The following is a 17,575-nucleotide window of genomic DNA, read 5'->3' as shown; positions in this document are numbered from 1 at the left end:
TATTCTTGATGTCTTGTTTGCTAGGATACTGTAATGACCCAGGCCATTTTCATTTTGCTAAGCTGAAGACCCAAACGAACGGGTCTGAGTTTCCTGTCGGGACATCATTAACGTATGAATGCCTCCCGGGGTACATTCGGAGGTCATTCTCCATCAGATGTCAAGACAACCTGGAGTGGTCAAGTGCCAAGGATGCCTGTAAACGTGAGTACACCCTGCATTGGAGGGTTTTTTCCCTATGTCTGACAAATTATCCGTAGGATCTTATTTAGTTTGTTTAAATTATTGAGATAAAAAACTTTTTTTTTTCTACGTGTCCACATAAGTGGACGTAAGAGGTGGTGTTGTAGGTCATTCCCGATTATTTGTTGAAATGTGCATTTCATGAGACTTTCCAAGAAGTACTTGTGGAGGGGGGGGCGGGGAAGCATTTTACACAGGGAAGAAATGAAAGGAGACATAATTTGCTTGAATAACCAGGTAGGAAGTAAAATTTCATACGAGTATGCTATAAAGCCATGATTACCCTTTACATTTTGATGAGAAATTTGAGGTAGAGATAGGACAGGTCTGGATGAGAGGTCCTTCTAACATGGTGCTTTGTGGGTGGCCTGTTCTGAGGGGACTGGTCAGTCAAAAATCGGGGGAAGCTTCAGAATTGCATGTACTTGTTAGTAAGCTACAGTGAGGTTGGGACCTTTTGCACTGCAAAAGCTCAGAGTACTCTACCTGGCTCCAGAATTCTGTTTCTTCCCATAGGTAAAGTGTGTCCAACTCCTCCAGATCCAATGAATGGCATGGTACACATAGACACAGACACCCACTTTGGATCCAGAATTAACTTTTCCTGTAATACAGGGTGAGTTGGCAGTGACATCTCTGATTCAGATCTGCAGAATGGCCGTACTACCGTTTCGTCACATGGCGGAAAGGAGACGAGACTATAACCGTCTGCTGGTTAAAAGCCTGAACCTAGGTGTTCCATTTCTGATTGAAATGAACAAAGGTGTGATAGGACTCAGGAGGAAATCTGTAACCTTGTTGGAAACCAAGGCAGTGCATAAAAAAAAAAATGAGGTACTCACCAGGGCGAAGGAAGCAAATGCGGGAAGAGCGTAGTAAAACCATAAAAACAGCCCTGCTGAGAGTGGACGTTGCGGGAACAGAGGGAAGGCATTGTGTGAGAGAACGAATCTTAAAAGTAAATGCACTGTTAGTTTGCTAGGGCTGCCACAACAAAACACCAGAGACTGGGGGCTTGGACAACAGGAACTACTTCTCAGGAAGTTTAGGAGTCTGGAAGTTCAGAGTTAAGGGGCTGGCAAACATGATCCCTCCAAAGCCTCACGGGGGGTCGCTCCGTGCCTCTGCCACCTCCTGGTAGTCGCAGTCCTTCCTGGGCACGTGGCTGCCACTTCCCACTTCTGCCTCTGTCTCCCCATGTCTGTCTTCCCATAGCGCCTGTGTCCTCACATAGCATTTCTCCTCTCCGTATGGATCTATGTCAAAATTCTGTCTCTTTAGAAGGATGCCAGTCCTGTGGGTTTAGGACGAACCTAATGGCCTCATATTGACTGGATTACACCTCAAAAACCCTATTCCAACCTAATGGCCTCATATTGACTGGATTACATCTTCAAATACCCTATTCCAAATAAGGTCCTGTTCGTGGGGCTTGGGGTTTTGGACTCTTAACATACCTTTCTGCAGAACACCATTCAGCCCTATAACAGAGCCCCTGTGAAAATGTCAGTCACAAGGTGTGTACTGGGCGGAGGTCCTGCCCTGGGTGCCTGCCTTGCTGCTGAGCACACAGTGGATTCTTGACTGCGCTCTCTGTGTGAGCAGCTGAGCCCATCCGAGAATCTGGGCTAAACGCACGCCGCAGCGGGCACCAAAAAGTCGCTTACGGTCTCCGCCAAACGTACTTGCCACCCTAGGCCGGGAAGACCACAGGACATACAGTCCGACAAAGTAAAATTAGAGCAAGTCTACATACTTCGCTCTTTCTCTGAGCATTTTTCAGTATACTCGGTAAACACCCTGTAGGTGCCCTCTTCGTCTGGCATTACTGAACAAGGCGAGCTTGTCTACGGTATGAAACAGCAAACCACTGAGCGTAGGACAAGTCACGGAAGAAAATGGAGACAGACCAATTAGAAAAGTCAGAGTTTCCTATAACACAGCAGAATTACTTCCAAGAGATAAGGAAAACTTTTAGACAATTATCTGGTTTATGTATTTTTAACCTTAAAATACATCATTTTATTTTTACAACTAACTTTCTACTGCTAATTCATACAACTAAATTTATACAGATAGTTATACAGCTGTATAAAGTTTCCATAACTTTTTAATTTTAATGTTGACACTACTACAATGTCCCCACCCGCCCCCCTTGTGGACCTCCGCCCAGAGCCCGCCCCGCCTTCCCTCTGGCCAGCACCACACCGCAGTCTGCGTCTATGGGTTTCCCATACGTTCTTTGACTTTCCCTTCAAGTTCTTTTATCCAGCCCCCCTCGCACTCCCCGCTGTCAGCTGTCAGTCTGGTCCATGTATCCACGCCTCTCCTTTCTATTTTGTTGGTAAGTTTGTTTTGTTCATTAGACTCCACATATATGTGAGAGTACATGGTGTTTGTCTCTCTCTGATGCCTTAATTTACCTGGCAGGATGATCTCCAAGCCCATCCATGCAATCACAGAAGGTAAGAGTACATTTTTAATGGCCACATAGCTTTCCACTGTGTACATCAAGATACCACAGCTTTTTTATCCACTGGTCTACTGATGGCACTTGAGCTGTTCCCAAATCTTGGCTATTGTAAATAACGCCGCTGTGAACGTAGGAGTACATAGATTCTCTTGAACTGATGTCTTGGAATTCTGACATTATATGTCTACAAGTGGAATCGCTGGGTTAAAAGGCAGTTCCATTTTTAATGTTTTGAGGAAACTCCGTATCATTTTTCACAGTGGCTATGCCACTGTGCATCCCACCAGCAGCGCACCAGGATTCCCTTTTCTCCTCATCCTCGCCAGCCCTTGCTGTTCGTTGGTTTCTTGATGGTGGCCATGAGGGTGGGTGCGGGGTGACACCTCACTGTACCTCAGTTTGCATGTCTCTGGTGATTAGTCACATTCCACATCGTTTCATGTATGTATTGGCCCTCTCTGTGTCTTCTTTGGAGAAGTATCTATTCAGGGCCTTGGCACATTTTTTAATTGGATTGTTTGTCTTCCTGGTGTTAGTTGTATGAATTCATTAAGGATTTTGGAAATCAACACCTTATCCTATGTATCACTGGTGAGTATGGTCTCCCATGTAGTGGGTTCCCTTTTCATTTTCCTGATGGTTTCTTTTGCTGTGAAGAAGCCTTTTAGTTTGATGTAGTCCCATTAGTTTATTTTTTTTTTGTTTCCCTTGTCTTATACGTATCAGCAAACATATCACTATGACACATCTGAGATTTTACGGCCTCTGTTTTCTTCTAGAATTTTTATGCTTTCACAACCAACAGTTAAGTCTTCATCCGTTTTGAGATTTTCCTGTGCGTAGAGCAGGTCTGTGGTCTAGTTCCATTCTTCACACACCCCTGTTTGGTTTTCCCAGCACCAGTTATTGAAGATACTGCGTTTACGCCATTGGATGCTCTGATCTCCTTTGTGAATTATTAGATACCCATATAGGCATGGGTTGATTTCTAGGCTCTCTGTTCTGTTCCATTGATGTATATGTCCGTTCTTATGCCAGTGCCAGGCTGCTTTTATTCCATTGGCCCTGTAGTATAGCTTGATATCATGTATAGTGATACCTCCAGCTTCGCTCTTCTTTGTCAAGGCTGCTGACGCTATTCGAGGTCTGTTTTGGTTCCATATAAGTTTTTGAATACTTGTTCTAGATCTGTGAAATATGCCATTGGCATTTTAATAGGAATGGCATTGAATCTATAGGTGGCTTTGGGAAGTATGGGCGTTTGAATGATGTTAATTTTTCCAATCCACTTCTTTGTAGTTTCCTCAATTTCATTCTTCAGCGTCCTCCCGTTTTCCAAGTAGAGTCTTTTCCTTCTTTGGTTAATGTTATTCCTAGGTACCTTATTTTATTGTTACCTTAGTAAATAGGATTGTTTTCTTACTTTCTCTTTCTGATAGTTCATTCTTTGTGTATAAAAGCCCCACCAAATCCTGAATATTAATTTTATATCCTGCTCCTTCGCCAAATTCATTTATTGGAGCTTTTGCTTTTCAGTGGAGTATTTAGTGTTTTCTATGTACTATATCATGTCATTTGTGAATGACGACAATTTTGCTGCCTCTTTTCCAATTTGGATACCTTTCCATTTTTCTTCGTGTCTAATTGCTGTGGCTCGGACTTCCAGTACTATGTTGTGCAAGAGTGTGGGAAGTGGACATCCCTGGCTTGTTCCCAGACTTCAGGGAAACACTTTCCGCTTGTGTGTATTGTGTATGATGTTGGCCTAAGATTTTTGTTATATGGCCTTTATTATGTTGAGGTAGGATCTCTCTAGCCCCACTTTGCTGAGAGTTTTTCATCCCAAATCAGTGCTACATTCTATCAAGTGCTTTTTCTGAGCCTGTTCGTATGATTGCGTGATTTTGTTACCTTCATTTTGTGTATGTGATGTATCACATTAATCGATTTCTGGATATCATTCCAACCTTGCATCCCCAGATTAAATCCCATTTGATCATCGTGTATGATCTATGTAATGATCATACTGGACGCTGGATGCAGTTTTCTAATATTTTTTTTAGTACTTTAACGTCTATGTTTATCAGGGATATTGGCCTATTATTTACCTTCTTCCTAGAGACTTTATCTGGTTTTGAAATTAGAACAGTACTAACCTAGTAGAGTCAGCTTGGGAGTCTCCCATATTCTTCAGTTTTGGGAATAATTTGAAACAGTGCCTGCTCTTCTTTGATGGTTTCATTAAATTCACCTGTGAAGCCACCTGGACCAAGACTCCCATTTGCTGGGAGCTTTTCTATTGCTGCTTCAATTTCATTAGTTTTTCAGTCTAATCGTATTTTTTGATTCTTCCTGATTTGTAGAAACATTGCTGGCTTCTAGGAATGTATCCATGTCACCCAGGTCATCTAACTTGTTGGCATATAGTTGTTCATGGAAGTTTTTAACAATCCCTTGTATTTTTGTGATGTCAGTGGTTACAGCTCTTCTTTCTTTACTGATTTTATTTATTTGGGTCCTCGCTCTTGTTTTCTCCATGAGTCAGGTTAAAGGGTCAACAGTGTTGTTTATCTTTTCAATAAGCCAGCTCTTAGCTTCATTGATTTATTGTTTTGCTGTATTAGTGTCTACGTCATGTGTTTGTGGTCTGATCTTTATGATTTCCTTCCGTCTACTTGCTCTGGGATTTTTTGCTTGTTTTCTCTGACTTCTTTTCCATGTGGGGTTAGGTTGTTGGAGATTTCTCTTGCTTCTTTAGTAGGCTGTAGTGCTGTGAACTTCCCTCTCAGGACCGCTTTCAGGGTGTCCCATAGATTTGGGGTAGTGACGTGTTCATTTCCATTTGTTTCCAGGTAATGTTTGATATCATCCTTGTTCTCATTGTTAACTCATTCATGGTTTAATAAATGCTATTTAGCCTCCATGTCTTTGAATGTTTCTTGAGTGTTTTTATTGTAGTTGATTTCTCGTTTCAGGCCATTGCATTCTGAGACAGTGCTTGATAGGAGTTCAAACTTTAGAATTTGTTAAGGCTTATTTTGTGTCTCCACATTTGGTCTGTTAGAGAATGACCCAGGTGCGCTTGAGAAGGATGCACATTCTCCTGCTTTGGGATGAAAGGTCCTGTAAATATCAATTTACAGGGGGGTTCATCTAATCTAGTGTGTTGTTTAAGGTCACTGTTTTGTTGCTGATTTTTAATATACCCGTAGAAGACAATGGGGTTTTAAAGTCCCCTGCTATGACTGTATTCCTGTTGATCTGTCCCTCAAAGTCCACCAACATTTCCTTTGTATATTTAGATGCTCCTATCTTAAGTGCATGCATGATTACAAGGCTTATGTCTTCTCGTTGGATCGATCCCTATAGCTTTATGTAGTGACCTTACTTGTCTCTTGTTGTGGCCTTTCTTTGGACATGTATTTTTTCTGATGGCTACCACAGCTTTCTTTTTTTCTTCATTCCCACTTGCATGGAATAGATTTTCAATCCCTTCCCTTCCAGCCTGTGTGAACATCTTGTTCTGAAGTGAGTCTCTTCCGGACAGCATATGTACGGCTCAAGTTTTCTTATTAATCCAGCTACCCTCTGTCTTTTGACTGGAGCATTTAATCCATTTACATTTAAGCCTATTATTGACAGGTATTCTTTATTGCCATTTTCTCTGTTATGCCTATGTTTTTCTCCTTATTTCTTCTTAAAGCTGTCCCTTTACCATTTCTTGCAATACTGGTTTGGTGGTAATGAACTCTTTCCCCTTTCCCTCCTGTCTCTCAAGGTCTTCATTCCACCTTCAATTAAATGATAGCTTTGCTGGATAAAGTAGTCTTGGTTGCAGGTCCTTGAATTCATCACTGAATACTTAACGCCAATTCTTTGGGCTATGGGTTTTTGTTCAGAAATCAATGGACGGGCTGATGGCATTGTTCCCGTAGGTAAGTAACTCTCCGTTGCTGCCCTTGCAATTCTCTGTGTCATAAACTTTGCCATAGTAATTATCCTGTGTCTTGATGGGGGTCTTCTTGCATTTATCTTGAATGGGGCGTTGTACATCCTGAAACTGTGTAATATTTTTCATCACCCAGCTAGGGATATTTTCTACCATTATTTCTTCACACAGGCTCCTTATCCCTGGCTCCGTCTCTTCACTTTATGGTAACCTTATGTTATGTAAGTTGTTCTGCTTGATATTGTCCCAGAAGATTCGTCGACTTTATTTATTTTAACTTTCCTTTTGATGCTCTGCTTGGGTGCTTACTGTTTGTTCTCTCTTCCTCTAATTCACTGATTTGATCCTCTGCTTCATATAACCTGTTGTTGATTCCCTCTAGTGTATTGTTCAGTTCTGACTGGTTCTTTGTTATGGTTCCCTGTTACATTTAAAGCTCACTATCTCTTTCTCTAAGTTCTCAGTGACATCATCCATCCTTTTCCTTAGGTCCTTGAACAAAGCTCTAACTATTGTTTGAAACTCTTCATCGGGTATTTGGGTTGCTTTCATTTCATTCATTTTATTTAATTCTTTTTCTTGGGAGTTCTCTTGTTCTTTCATTTCAGGTATTTTCCTTGCCTCCCCATGTTGTCTCTGTTTCTTACTGAGATCTGCTACGACCCCTAAACCTACTAAGATGGCTTTTTGATAAAGTGTCTTGTGGGATTCAGTGGCACAGTCTTCCAGGTCCCTCGATCTCTGTGCTCCTGGAATGTGTCTCGTGCGTTAGGGGCATCTCCTATTGTATTTGAGGCTTCTGTGATGCTGGCCTTTTGTGGGTCGAGTTAATCCTTCGGGCTATGTTACTCTAAGGGGAAAGCTCGATCAACCTGTGTGAGATGCTGTGCAGGGGCTGCCCCCCAAGGCAGAGTTGTCCCCCGTAGAGTCTGAGGCGTGCCAGAGTATCCTTTCGGTGTGCCAGTTTTGAGACTAGTTGGGTTGAGCTCCGGTGTGATACGAAGTTCTAAACTGGTGGTGTTGGTTCTGGGTTTACTAGGGTGGGGTTCCGGTACAGGTCACGGTCAGGTGTTGTGTGTAACAGGCCTTGGGCTACCTGTCTGTAGCTACCACACTGTTGTCCCGTGTCTGCATCTCCTGGGCCAGGGTGTGCATCGGGTGGGCCAGTCTGTGTAAGAGAGTCGGCTTCCTCCAGCTTAGAGCTTGGGTCAGATCTGTAAAAGCACTGAGCCTCCTGAGGTCCGCATGTAATTGTTAGCTCCTTCCCCTCCCCTTCAGCTTGCCTGGTCCTCCTCCAGAGCCTTCCAAAGACAGACTGCAAGATGAGCCCAGGCCAGGGCATCTCCATAGCCACTTGCACAGGTGGAAAGCACGGTATGGCAGTGCCACTGGAGTCGAGGGGACAGGGCGGGCAGGGCTGTCCAAACTTTAGGTGTCTCTGGGCAACTCTGGAAGAAGAGTTGTGTTGGGCCACACACTGAATACACAAACACTAGTGAAAACTGATGAGCAAAGAAATGGTGTTAAGTAAATGTACGATTTTGTGTTGGGCCGCATCCATAGCCACGCTGGGATGAGTCCAGCCCATGAGCTGCGGGTTGGACACCCTTGGGAGAAGGTCTCCCACCTAGGGCTCATGCGGTTGGGCACTCACTGAGGGGAAAGCGTCCCCTGTTTCAAAGCCAAGCCCCTCAGTCTCTGCCAAGTGTCCACCTCTCATTTCCCAAGGGGGTTCATTGCAGTTTCACTTTGGGAGCAGCCAGCTGTACCCTCTAGGGGAATGCTCAGTCACCCTGGGCTCAGGGGGGATAGATCAGGAGGGTCCCCCATGGGGATGATACCAGGCTAACCCTTAGGAGAAGGCTCAGTGCTTTGTCCTGATCCAAAGCAGTACCCGCTGAGGGTCTCATCCTTTGAATGGTCCTGTACTGAACTACTCTACCTTCCCCCCATGGAACTTCCCCTGGCAGGCTTGTCCACGACTGGGCAGGGCCGATTCAGGTGGTCTCTCCTTATGGGTATTGTCTACAGTCCTTTAGAAAAGGGGAGGCACTTCTTCCCCTTCTCAGGGTGGCACTGGCTGAACTAGCAGTGGAGACTGCATTTGCCTCCTAACAATGTAGCCAGGCAGCCATGCAGCACTTGCCCGTCTTGCTCCCAGACAGAAGACACTGAGAGAAGAGACACACTGTGAAAATCCCAGCTCCACCCAGCTCCCCAGTCCCCCGTGTTCTGCACCAAACAGGATGGGGCTGAAAGTTCCGGCCCGGTGTGGCACTCCAACGGCTGCACACTGCCGGACAGGGCAGACAGTCCCAGCTCTGTGCAGCCTCCCTGTGCCGCCGCACCCAGCTGGACGGGGCCGAATGTCCGAGCTCTGCATGGCTCCCCCTGTGACGCGGAACCCCGCTGCGTGGGCCCCTGTGCCGCTACACTGGCACACGTGGCCAGCTGAATGACTCAGCACGTGAGGGCAGGGCCACTGGCTGTGTGCTCCAGGCGGGGTGGACTGCCCTTCTTTCCCGAGCCAACACAGTGTGGCCCTTGTCTGGGTCTCCTCCAAAGGCATCGCCACTAAAAAGTCGCCCTTAAAGTCACTTCTGGGTGTAGGCACCGGACGCCTCCACAGGACCCAAGGTGGCGACGTGGCCTGCCCGCTGTCAGAGGCGGGGCTGTGCACTCCCCAGGCTGGGGCTGAGGCAGTAGGAGGGGTCTTCCCTGGGAGGGTGCGGTCCGAGCCTTTCAGGGGACTGAATCCCCGCTGAGTGTGACCACCAGGTGCCTCGTGGGCTCCTGCTCCTGTCTCCCTTGCTCTGGGTTGGGGTTCCCTGCACCGGGTTGACCCCCGCCCCCCCCCACACACACACTTGCAGCGGAGTGAGTTTCGCAGCCAGGTTATCTCTCTGGCTTCTCGGCCGCCGCCGAGCCTGAGTGCACGGGCTACCGTTTTCCGAGTCACAGCCCTTCTCTGCACTCTCTCTGGGGCCTCTTCTGTCGTCCTTGGTGATACTATTTCAGATCAGCTGGCCTTCAGTTGGCCGTTCAGGTTGATGGCTCGTAATTCAGCTGTCTATTTAGATGGCGCCAGGAGCAGCTGGGTACAGCTTCCACCTGCTCTGTAGCCGCCCTGAAACCTACTCCTGTTTATACTTTTTATAAGGTTCAGTGGCACACTGCTTCTGTAAAACTAGTTGAAAATTGAGAATGTTTGCACATGAATGAAAAGCACAGTTGCCATACTGAAAGAACATGTGTGATAAACACATCGAATATTGCGTAAAATAGTTCAGAAAGAAAACAATAGTCAAGTTCTCTCAGAATTCAGTGAAAAAGAATAAAGAAGAAGTCCAAAGAGAAGCTATGTGCAAGACAGACAGTATGAGGATTAAAAATACAGATAACAAAAACTTAAAAAGGAAAATGATAAGCCATGCCTACCCATCACTAGGAAAACATCTGTATTTCAGGGTTGAAGATTTGATTGCGATGCAAACATTCATTGCAAAATACAGATGATGTATTATAGAATTGTACCCTTGAAACCTACAGATCTTTTTAACCAATGCCTCCCCAATAAATTTATTTAAGAAAGAGAAGAATAAAAAGAAAGAAAAATTTTAATCGCTTCAATAATTCCAAAGGGAAATTAATAAACTCTACAACGTGCAAAAGAAACTGCTGAGAAACAGATGAGAAAAATAAAGGAGGTCTAGAAATCATTTTTTGTTGAAATAAGTGATGAAGTACAAAAATAATATCCGTGATGTAGAAAATTTGGAACAACAAAAAAAAGACACAAAACTTTTAGGAAGCATGGTCAAATGTTTTCAGCAAAGTTAAGACACTAAATGGAATGAGAGAGCTAATTGTTCAAAAGTGAAACTTCGCAATCTCGTGATAACTTGGTACCAATCTCTAAGGTTGCAAAACGTATGCAAAAAACTTGAAAATGGGAGAGACCAAGACAATCCATGCTAGACATATTAACAGGGAATGGGCAAAGTATGCTTCTTTTGATGACACTGAAATTGAGCAAACAGGTTTCAATATTCATGTGTTGTGTATATATCCCAGATGCACACATGAAATGAAATTTCTAATGGAATAAAAATTGGATATATAACTTTCACCCATGCCATTTAATTCAGCACACCTGAATAATTTCATCTTCTTGTCAAAAGACGAAGGCTTTTCAAAAGGATCAAAAGCATCCCATATGATGGCCTTTACAAGAACCATGCCTAAGTTACGATGACACAACAGTGTTCGTTATATGTGCGTATCAGGAAAATGCAAACACTTAAAAATGGCAGTAATAATATGAGAAAATATACAGAATTTAAGAAGTCAATCATCAAACGGGTCTGCAGAGGGATTGTTTTATTTTGGTACCCGGTATAATCCACAAGGACGCCCAAAATTAAGACACAGAGCATTGCCATGGGAAATAATGATGAAATAGCCCTTGCAGTCGTTAGAGGATAGGGAAAGAGCAAGAAGAAAACCCCGGTAAAACAAGTGCAGCTGAGGCTTGTCCTTAGACGTCCCGTAGATTGTACTCTGTCCAGTCTGCCTCGTATGCGTGCTGTGAGGGAGTTGATGGGAGGTGGGTGGAATAAGTGTCACTTTTTGCCTTTAGGTTTCATCTCATTGGTCAGCCGTCGGCCAGATGCATCATCTCAGGTAACACTGTCACTTGGGAGACGGAGCCACCACTCTGTGAAAGTGAGTTAAGATGTCTTCCTATCTATCCCACCGGTTAATGCCAGCATTGCACCCCTAGAATCACCAAGAACCCGTCTCATCCCTCTTGGTAGTGATACTCTTCCAACATTTGAAAGAGAATAGCTGCATGCTGAAAAGTGCTCACAACGTTCCAAGCTTCTCGTTCCTTCTGGTTTTTCCTTATCGTGGTGTATAATTTATTTAAGACAGCCCCTACTTCCTCTTTTTGGGTTGAACATTTCCCAACTTGCAGAGCATTCTCTTCAGCAAAGTAAGCAAATACAAAGCTCGTGAAAGTAGCCCAGCTTCCCCTCTGCCATCTCGCAGCATCAGGTCACAGGGTGAAGCGGTGGCTCTCTCCCTTCCTCCTTGCGCTTTGAGCCCTGGCATGGCATGCGGTCGTCCTGTGAGTGGTTTGGAATAGGAGCTTCCTACCCTTTGGGTGGTAAGAGGAGTGAGCATTCACAAATTAGCACAGAATATAAAGAGGCTACATTCCCCGGGCTTTGGTGATAACGTGAAGAAATCAGCACACTCAAACCCAAATACTGGTGGGATAAATGGGGACAGCCTTGCGAGAAAGCCAGTACACGACAGGTATTGACCCTTCATTGTATTCATGCTTTCCATTAAGCAGTTTGACATTTTATCATTTATTCTTTAAAAACTAATTACCATGATTTTTGCAAGGACATTCCTACACAAATGTTTACCTCCATTATTGTTTGTGATAGTGGAAAGGTCAGAGCAATGTAAATGCTGATCATATTTCAATGTTTCAGAAATAAGGACTTCCAACAGGCGTGAGACGAACTTTGGGAAATTGGGAAGAAAGCACCAGTTCTGATTATATTTAGTTTTATTTTGTGCTTTAAAAATTTCTGCTTGTCTGTCTGTTTGTTTGTTTTTTAGTATTGCTTCATTTTAGAAAATACAAGATATTTATTGAGGCCTTCACCATTCACTTCCAAAATTCAGTCTCCCTCAGAGACTGTTTGCATTATAAACTTTTAAATTTCTTTGTGATAAGATTTTGAATCCTGGTATTATCCCATAATTTAAGTATTCCTATTGACGATTAACTATTTTAGTCACTTTTGATCAAAACAGAAAACAAAACTAAGGACATAAATCCTAAAAAAAATTATAATTACAAGAAAAAGTCCTAAAGCCAATGAAATCTAAAACTCTTTATTTCTATAGGAATCTCTTGCCTAGAGGTCTGTCTAGATCCAAAGAGAGAGAGAGAAAGAAAAAAAGAATCCGTATAGCAAGTGATGTCTAGCCTACGTATTTGATCACTATTATCACCCAAATTACACGGGGAGCCAATAAACTACATATCTGAAATTTCCACTGTTTTCTGAAGTGAAGGGACAAAAGAAAGTAAGCAAATAGAGGAGAGAAATGGAAATGAGGCAACTTTAAAATAAATTGCCCACACATTTCCTTAGATGCGTTTCCTTACGCTTCGGCTGTCCCACCTACTTAAGAAGCACGGTAGCTATCAGTTTAGGAGCCTGCTGTATAGATATTCTTTATATATGATTTATTTCTCTGTTTTCAAAGCACAGAACACATTGGTACGTTGTATATGCATATTATTTACAACTAAATAAACATACACACATTGGGAAAAATTGAAAGGATAAGACATGTGTTCTGCAAGAAAAAAAAAGTTTAAAATACACCAGAATGCATTACCCCAGAGACACAGGTCTTTGAAATGAAATTAGGAAGTACCTTCTTACACTGAACTATTATTACGAGAACAAAGATAGTGTAGAAAACACATGGGGTGTTGTGTGTGTGTGTGTGTATGTGTTTTAAAGATTACACGTTAAAGAGTCAACAGTGGTTCTTTCTAGGTAACGGACTTAAAGATAATTTTCAGTAATATTTTGTAAATTGTCTACAAGAAATGTCTATCTTCTTAAGCATTGTTTCAAAATAAAAATAAATGAATAAATAAATATGGTTCCACGTTACCGTATACCTTTGAAAAATGATGGAAATATGTCGTATGCTTTGGAACACTTTAAAATGCCTAGAAATAATTGATACTTAGATTAGGTTTAATTTGTCCACAAAATATCTGTGCTTTTGTATCTTTTTAGGAGTAGAATTTTGATACATTTTCCCCACTTCTCCAGTCTCCATTGTCCTGAGTCAGTGTGCTGGCAAAATATCTCTCTATCTCTAATATTCACATTTTCAGAATAATTAGCATAGTCCAGAACACATGTTCAGCTATTTTCTTTACTTCTGAATCTGTGATTATTGTGTCATGTATAATATTTTGTATTTGTGCTCTATCTCTTTTTTATTAGTTGTCCAGAGATTGTGTTTTTATTTCTTTGATAAAGATGCCCTACTGCGTGCTACATCGTACTACTGAGCCATTGAATGAAGCCAAATGCCTTCTATACAATGAGAACTGAGTTAATTACAGTGAAATAACATAAAACATTCTCCCTTAAAATGAGACACTTAGGATATTGGACACATTTACTGAAATAATGTTCATTGAGAAGGGCAGAAGCCCTCGTATTGTGATCACTGAAACTACTGTTGTGCAAAAACATGTCTGTACATTAGAAAAGATTCGACAAGAGCAGAAGTGTTGTGAATAGTCACATGTGGTAAAGTGGGTTTCTTAAAACACTGATTACCAGAATGTATAACTGTAACTTCTAAGAAATTGAGGTTTTCTGTAACTTGTCCCCTTTTAAGCTATCCATTGTAGACCACCCCCAGCCATCGCCCACGGAGATTACAATAACATCAACGGAGAGCACTTTCCCTACGGAACGGTGGTGACCTATCACTGCATTTCTGGAACGAGAAGGCCAAAGTTTGTCCTCGTGGGCGAGAAGTCAATACGCTGCACCAGCGAAGACAATCATTCCGGCACCTGGAGCGGCCCTCCGCCTCAGTGCCTCGTACCTAATACATGCTCGCCTCCAGACGTTGAAAACGGAATAAGGGAGTCCGAGAACAGAAGCTTCTTCCCCTTAAATGAAGTCGTGAGGTTCAGGTGTCAGCCTGGCTTTGTCCTGAAAGGGCCCTCCAGCGTGCGATGCCAGGCCCAGAACAGATGGGAGCCGGAGTTGCCCAGCTGCCTCCGCGGTGAGTCTGACTGAGGCTCCGAAGTGGCCCGCAGGGGACCCGAGCCGCGGGAGGAACGGGGGAGTGGTGCCTGTTCTGGCGGGAAGGTGCGTGGTGAGCAGCGTGAGTCATGTTGCTTAGCATGGAGCCTGAAACAAAGATGGGATATGTGTGTGTGTGCATTCGGTGCTTATGCCTTTATCTTGAGAAGCAAGACCATAATTAATCAAGAAAGGAGACATGGAGGACTCTCATACTGAATAAGTCTCAGGACAAAGCACCAGCTCTCAGTTACATTGAAAAATGATGTAAACGTTCTGGTCAACTGTGTAATGAGTACTTTATATGCACTGTCTCATTGACTCTTTATAACCCGCCTTTGAAATAGTATTACTCATATATCTATATGACAGTGAAGTTAGCTTGGTCTTTCAGAGGTTAAATTAATCATCCATATCAGGTGCTGCATACCCAGGAAAAGAATGCATGTGTGTCAGACCCTAGAGCCTGGATGCTGTGGTTCTTTCCATGATTTTATCAGCATCTACCACAGAAAGAAAGAAACTGCTTATGAAGACCAATATCCTAGCTTCAGAATAGGTACAAGGACCTTAGGGTTTGTCAATTCTGTTCTTCATCCCACATTTTATCGTTAGGATTCTGAGGTTAAAAGTAAAAGTAACTTCCTAAAAGACAAATAGATTTTTCATTCATCTTTAATTTGATAGAAATTAGGTTGACATTCAAATGAGCTCTGATGACCAAAGCTGGCATCAAAAGGGCTGATTACGGAGGCAGCCAAACCTGGACTGAAATACTCTAAGCAATATGCCCTTTCATTACATGGACCAGCATGTTGAGGGCATTTTGTTCTTGATGGCTTGTTTTGTCGTCTTATGCCATGATAGCTGGCTTAGAAGTGGCTTGGTCAATAATTGTGGCTGATACACAGGGATAGAGAAGGAACTTACAGTTCTTCCACCAACTCATATCAGCTTGTGCAATCACTGAGAGCAGCGAGGAGGACAAACAGACCAAGATATAAATATGAATTATTACTACACTTTGATCATAAGAGTGCAGTGACAGAGATGAAGGGAAAATATGTAAAATAGATTTACACCCAAGCAATCTTCTCATTATCAAAAGAAGAAGATGTAAATGAGATTCCCTTTTTAGCAAATATGTGCATGGGGGAGCCCATAAACACAAATAACTTCCTGCTAAATGGCCAGCGCCATAGAAGGGGCCCTGTGCCTGGTAGACTTATGGATACATATTAAACCTTGTGCAGGGAAAGAGTAGTTTCTAATTCTCTAACTCTTACTTGCTTTGAGGACTTTGGCTACATCTTTCCCCTATACTTAACTTCCACATGAGTAAAATGCAGAGGTTGGGGTATCAGTTGTCCCCCATAATTTACAAGAACTTTGTACCTGTTCTTTCCCCAGTGTGCCAGCCGCCTCCAGCAATCCTGCATGGTAAGCGCACCCTAAGCGACAAGGCCAACTTTTCCCCCGGGCAGGAAGTGTTCTACAGCTGTGAGCCCGGCTACGACCTCAGAGGGGCTGCCTCTCTGCGCTGTACGCCCCAGGGGGACTGGAGCCCCGCAGCCCCCAGATGTGCAGGTACATACACTCTTGTCTTGTTTGATAGGTTTAGCTCGGGGCTTCTTCTCCACATACCTGTGTCATCGATCTCTGTTTTCCTTTTTCTCCAGTGAAATCATGTGCTGACTTCCGGGACCCACTCCCCAATGGCCGTGTGCTCTTTCCACTCAGTCTCGAGCTTGGGGCAAAAGTGTCCTTCGTTTGTGATGAGGGGTAAGTGTGACCCAGTTTAGAGACCAGGGGCTCAGTACTAAATGCTGATATGCTGACACCCTGGACAATGCAGATTTATCCAAGAAAGAGGCTGCTTAGTGGAGAAAAAATGGGAAAAAAATAAGAGTCTAATGCCTAAAACAAAGATTGAGAAGTATGGTAAGAAGCATGTGGAACCATGAACAGATATTTTAAAAGGAAAATAAGTAAATAAACTGAACAGTAGAACTGTAGCAACAGATCTTAACTATTAAGGGTGAATATTAAGTGTGTGGATAAATAGTAATTTGTGGCTAGGAAGAAATACATATTTTAGAAGGGTTGCTTTTAAAAGTTTGATATGTGAAAAGGTGTTATTTATGAGATAAATATCATGTAAGGATTGTTTTGCGAAATTTTTAAACTAATAATGGGCTTTGGAATAGAAATAAAAGACTAAGTAAAGTATTTGATAATCTAATTATATCATCTAATTGGTATTAGGTTGGTGGAAGGAGCATGGAGATGGGTGGTCATGTTTCAAGTAACATCATTAACTTTTTATGTGAATCTAAATGACCTCAGTATTATATTTCAACATCATTAAGACATAAAAAGCGTGCGCCACAAAGCAATTGTTCTCAATGTATTCTGACCAACCAGTAGCCATTGGTACCTGTTAAGTGCCAACGGGAATCACCAATTGAGGGCGCACTGAAGGAGGAGCCTTCATTTCCGCAGCCCATTTGAGACACAATACCGCTTTGGAATAAATAACATGGCTGTGGAAAAACTCAAGTATGATACAGCTTGGTTGTAGAATAACACAGCTGTGAGACAGAGCAATAGACTTACAGCTCAATTATGACACAGCACAGCTGTGGAACAACATGGCTGTGACATGGCCCTGGAGTGAGGTGGCCCTGGAGCGAGGTGGCCCTGGGGCTCTTCCTCAGACAGGCAAGCAAGACAGCCCCAGCCAGGGGAACACAGTCTTTAGTGAAAAGGAAAAATGTGCTCCCTGACGCAGAGGGGAGCTGACTTACATAGACAGAAGTCCCTGCCCCTAATTTGTCATAGGATTCTTATCCTGAAAAGGAAGACTCCAAAATTCTCACGGTTTGGTCAGAAAAAAAAAAAGCATTAGTCAGAATGGGCCACGCTAATTGGCCAGTGGAGATGCTAATGGGGATAGAGCTGTGCAGTTCCAAAAGGGCGGGGAAAGTCACAGGCCTGTTGGTTGAAATATGATTCCAGGGACTCATTTATAGGGAT

The 17,575-nt window shown here is 43.1% G+C and overlaps 1 protein-coding gene across 2 annotated transcripts in view; it reads left to right on the top strand.

Moving 5' to 3' along the window:
- CR1 (complement C3b/C4b receptor 1 (Knops blood group)) overlaps positions 1-17,575 on the top strand; it is a 105,217-nt gene that overhangs the window by 61,416 nt on the left and 26,226 nt on the right. For both annotated transcript variants that reach the window (XM_054563480.1, XM_054563479.1), the window contains exons 18-23: positions 25-204; positions 760-859; positions 11,305-11,390; positions 14,124-14,519; positions 15,950-16,126; positions 16,219-16,321. In XM_054563480.1, the coding sequence (XP_054419455.1) occupies positions 25-204; positions 760-859; positions 11,305-11,390; positions 14,124-14,519; positions 15,950-16,126; positions 16,219-16,321 (1,042 nt within the window). The remainder of the gene's footprint in view (positions 1-24; positions 205-759; positions 860-11,304; positions 11,391-14,123; positions 14,520-15,949; positions 16,127-16,218; positions 16,322-17,575) is intronic.

This window comes from Pteronotus mesoamericanus, unplaced genomic scaffold (genome assembly GCF_021234165.1).
Source record: "Pteronotus mesoamericanus isolate MK-2021 breed Mesoamerican mustached bat unplaced genomic scaffold, CSHL_Meso_final scaffold_705, whole genome shotgun sequence".
Lineage (NCBI taxonomy): Eukaryota > Metazoa > Chordata > Mammalia > Chiroptera > Mormoopidae > Pteronotus > Pteronotus mesoamericanus.
This window is presented reverse-complemented; position numbering and strand designations above follow the sequence as displayed.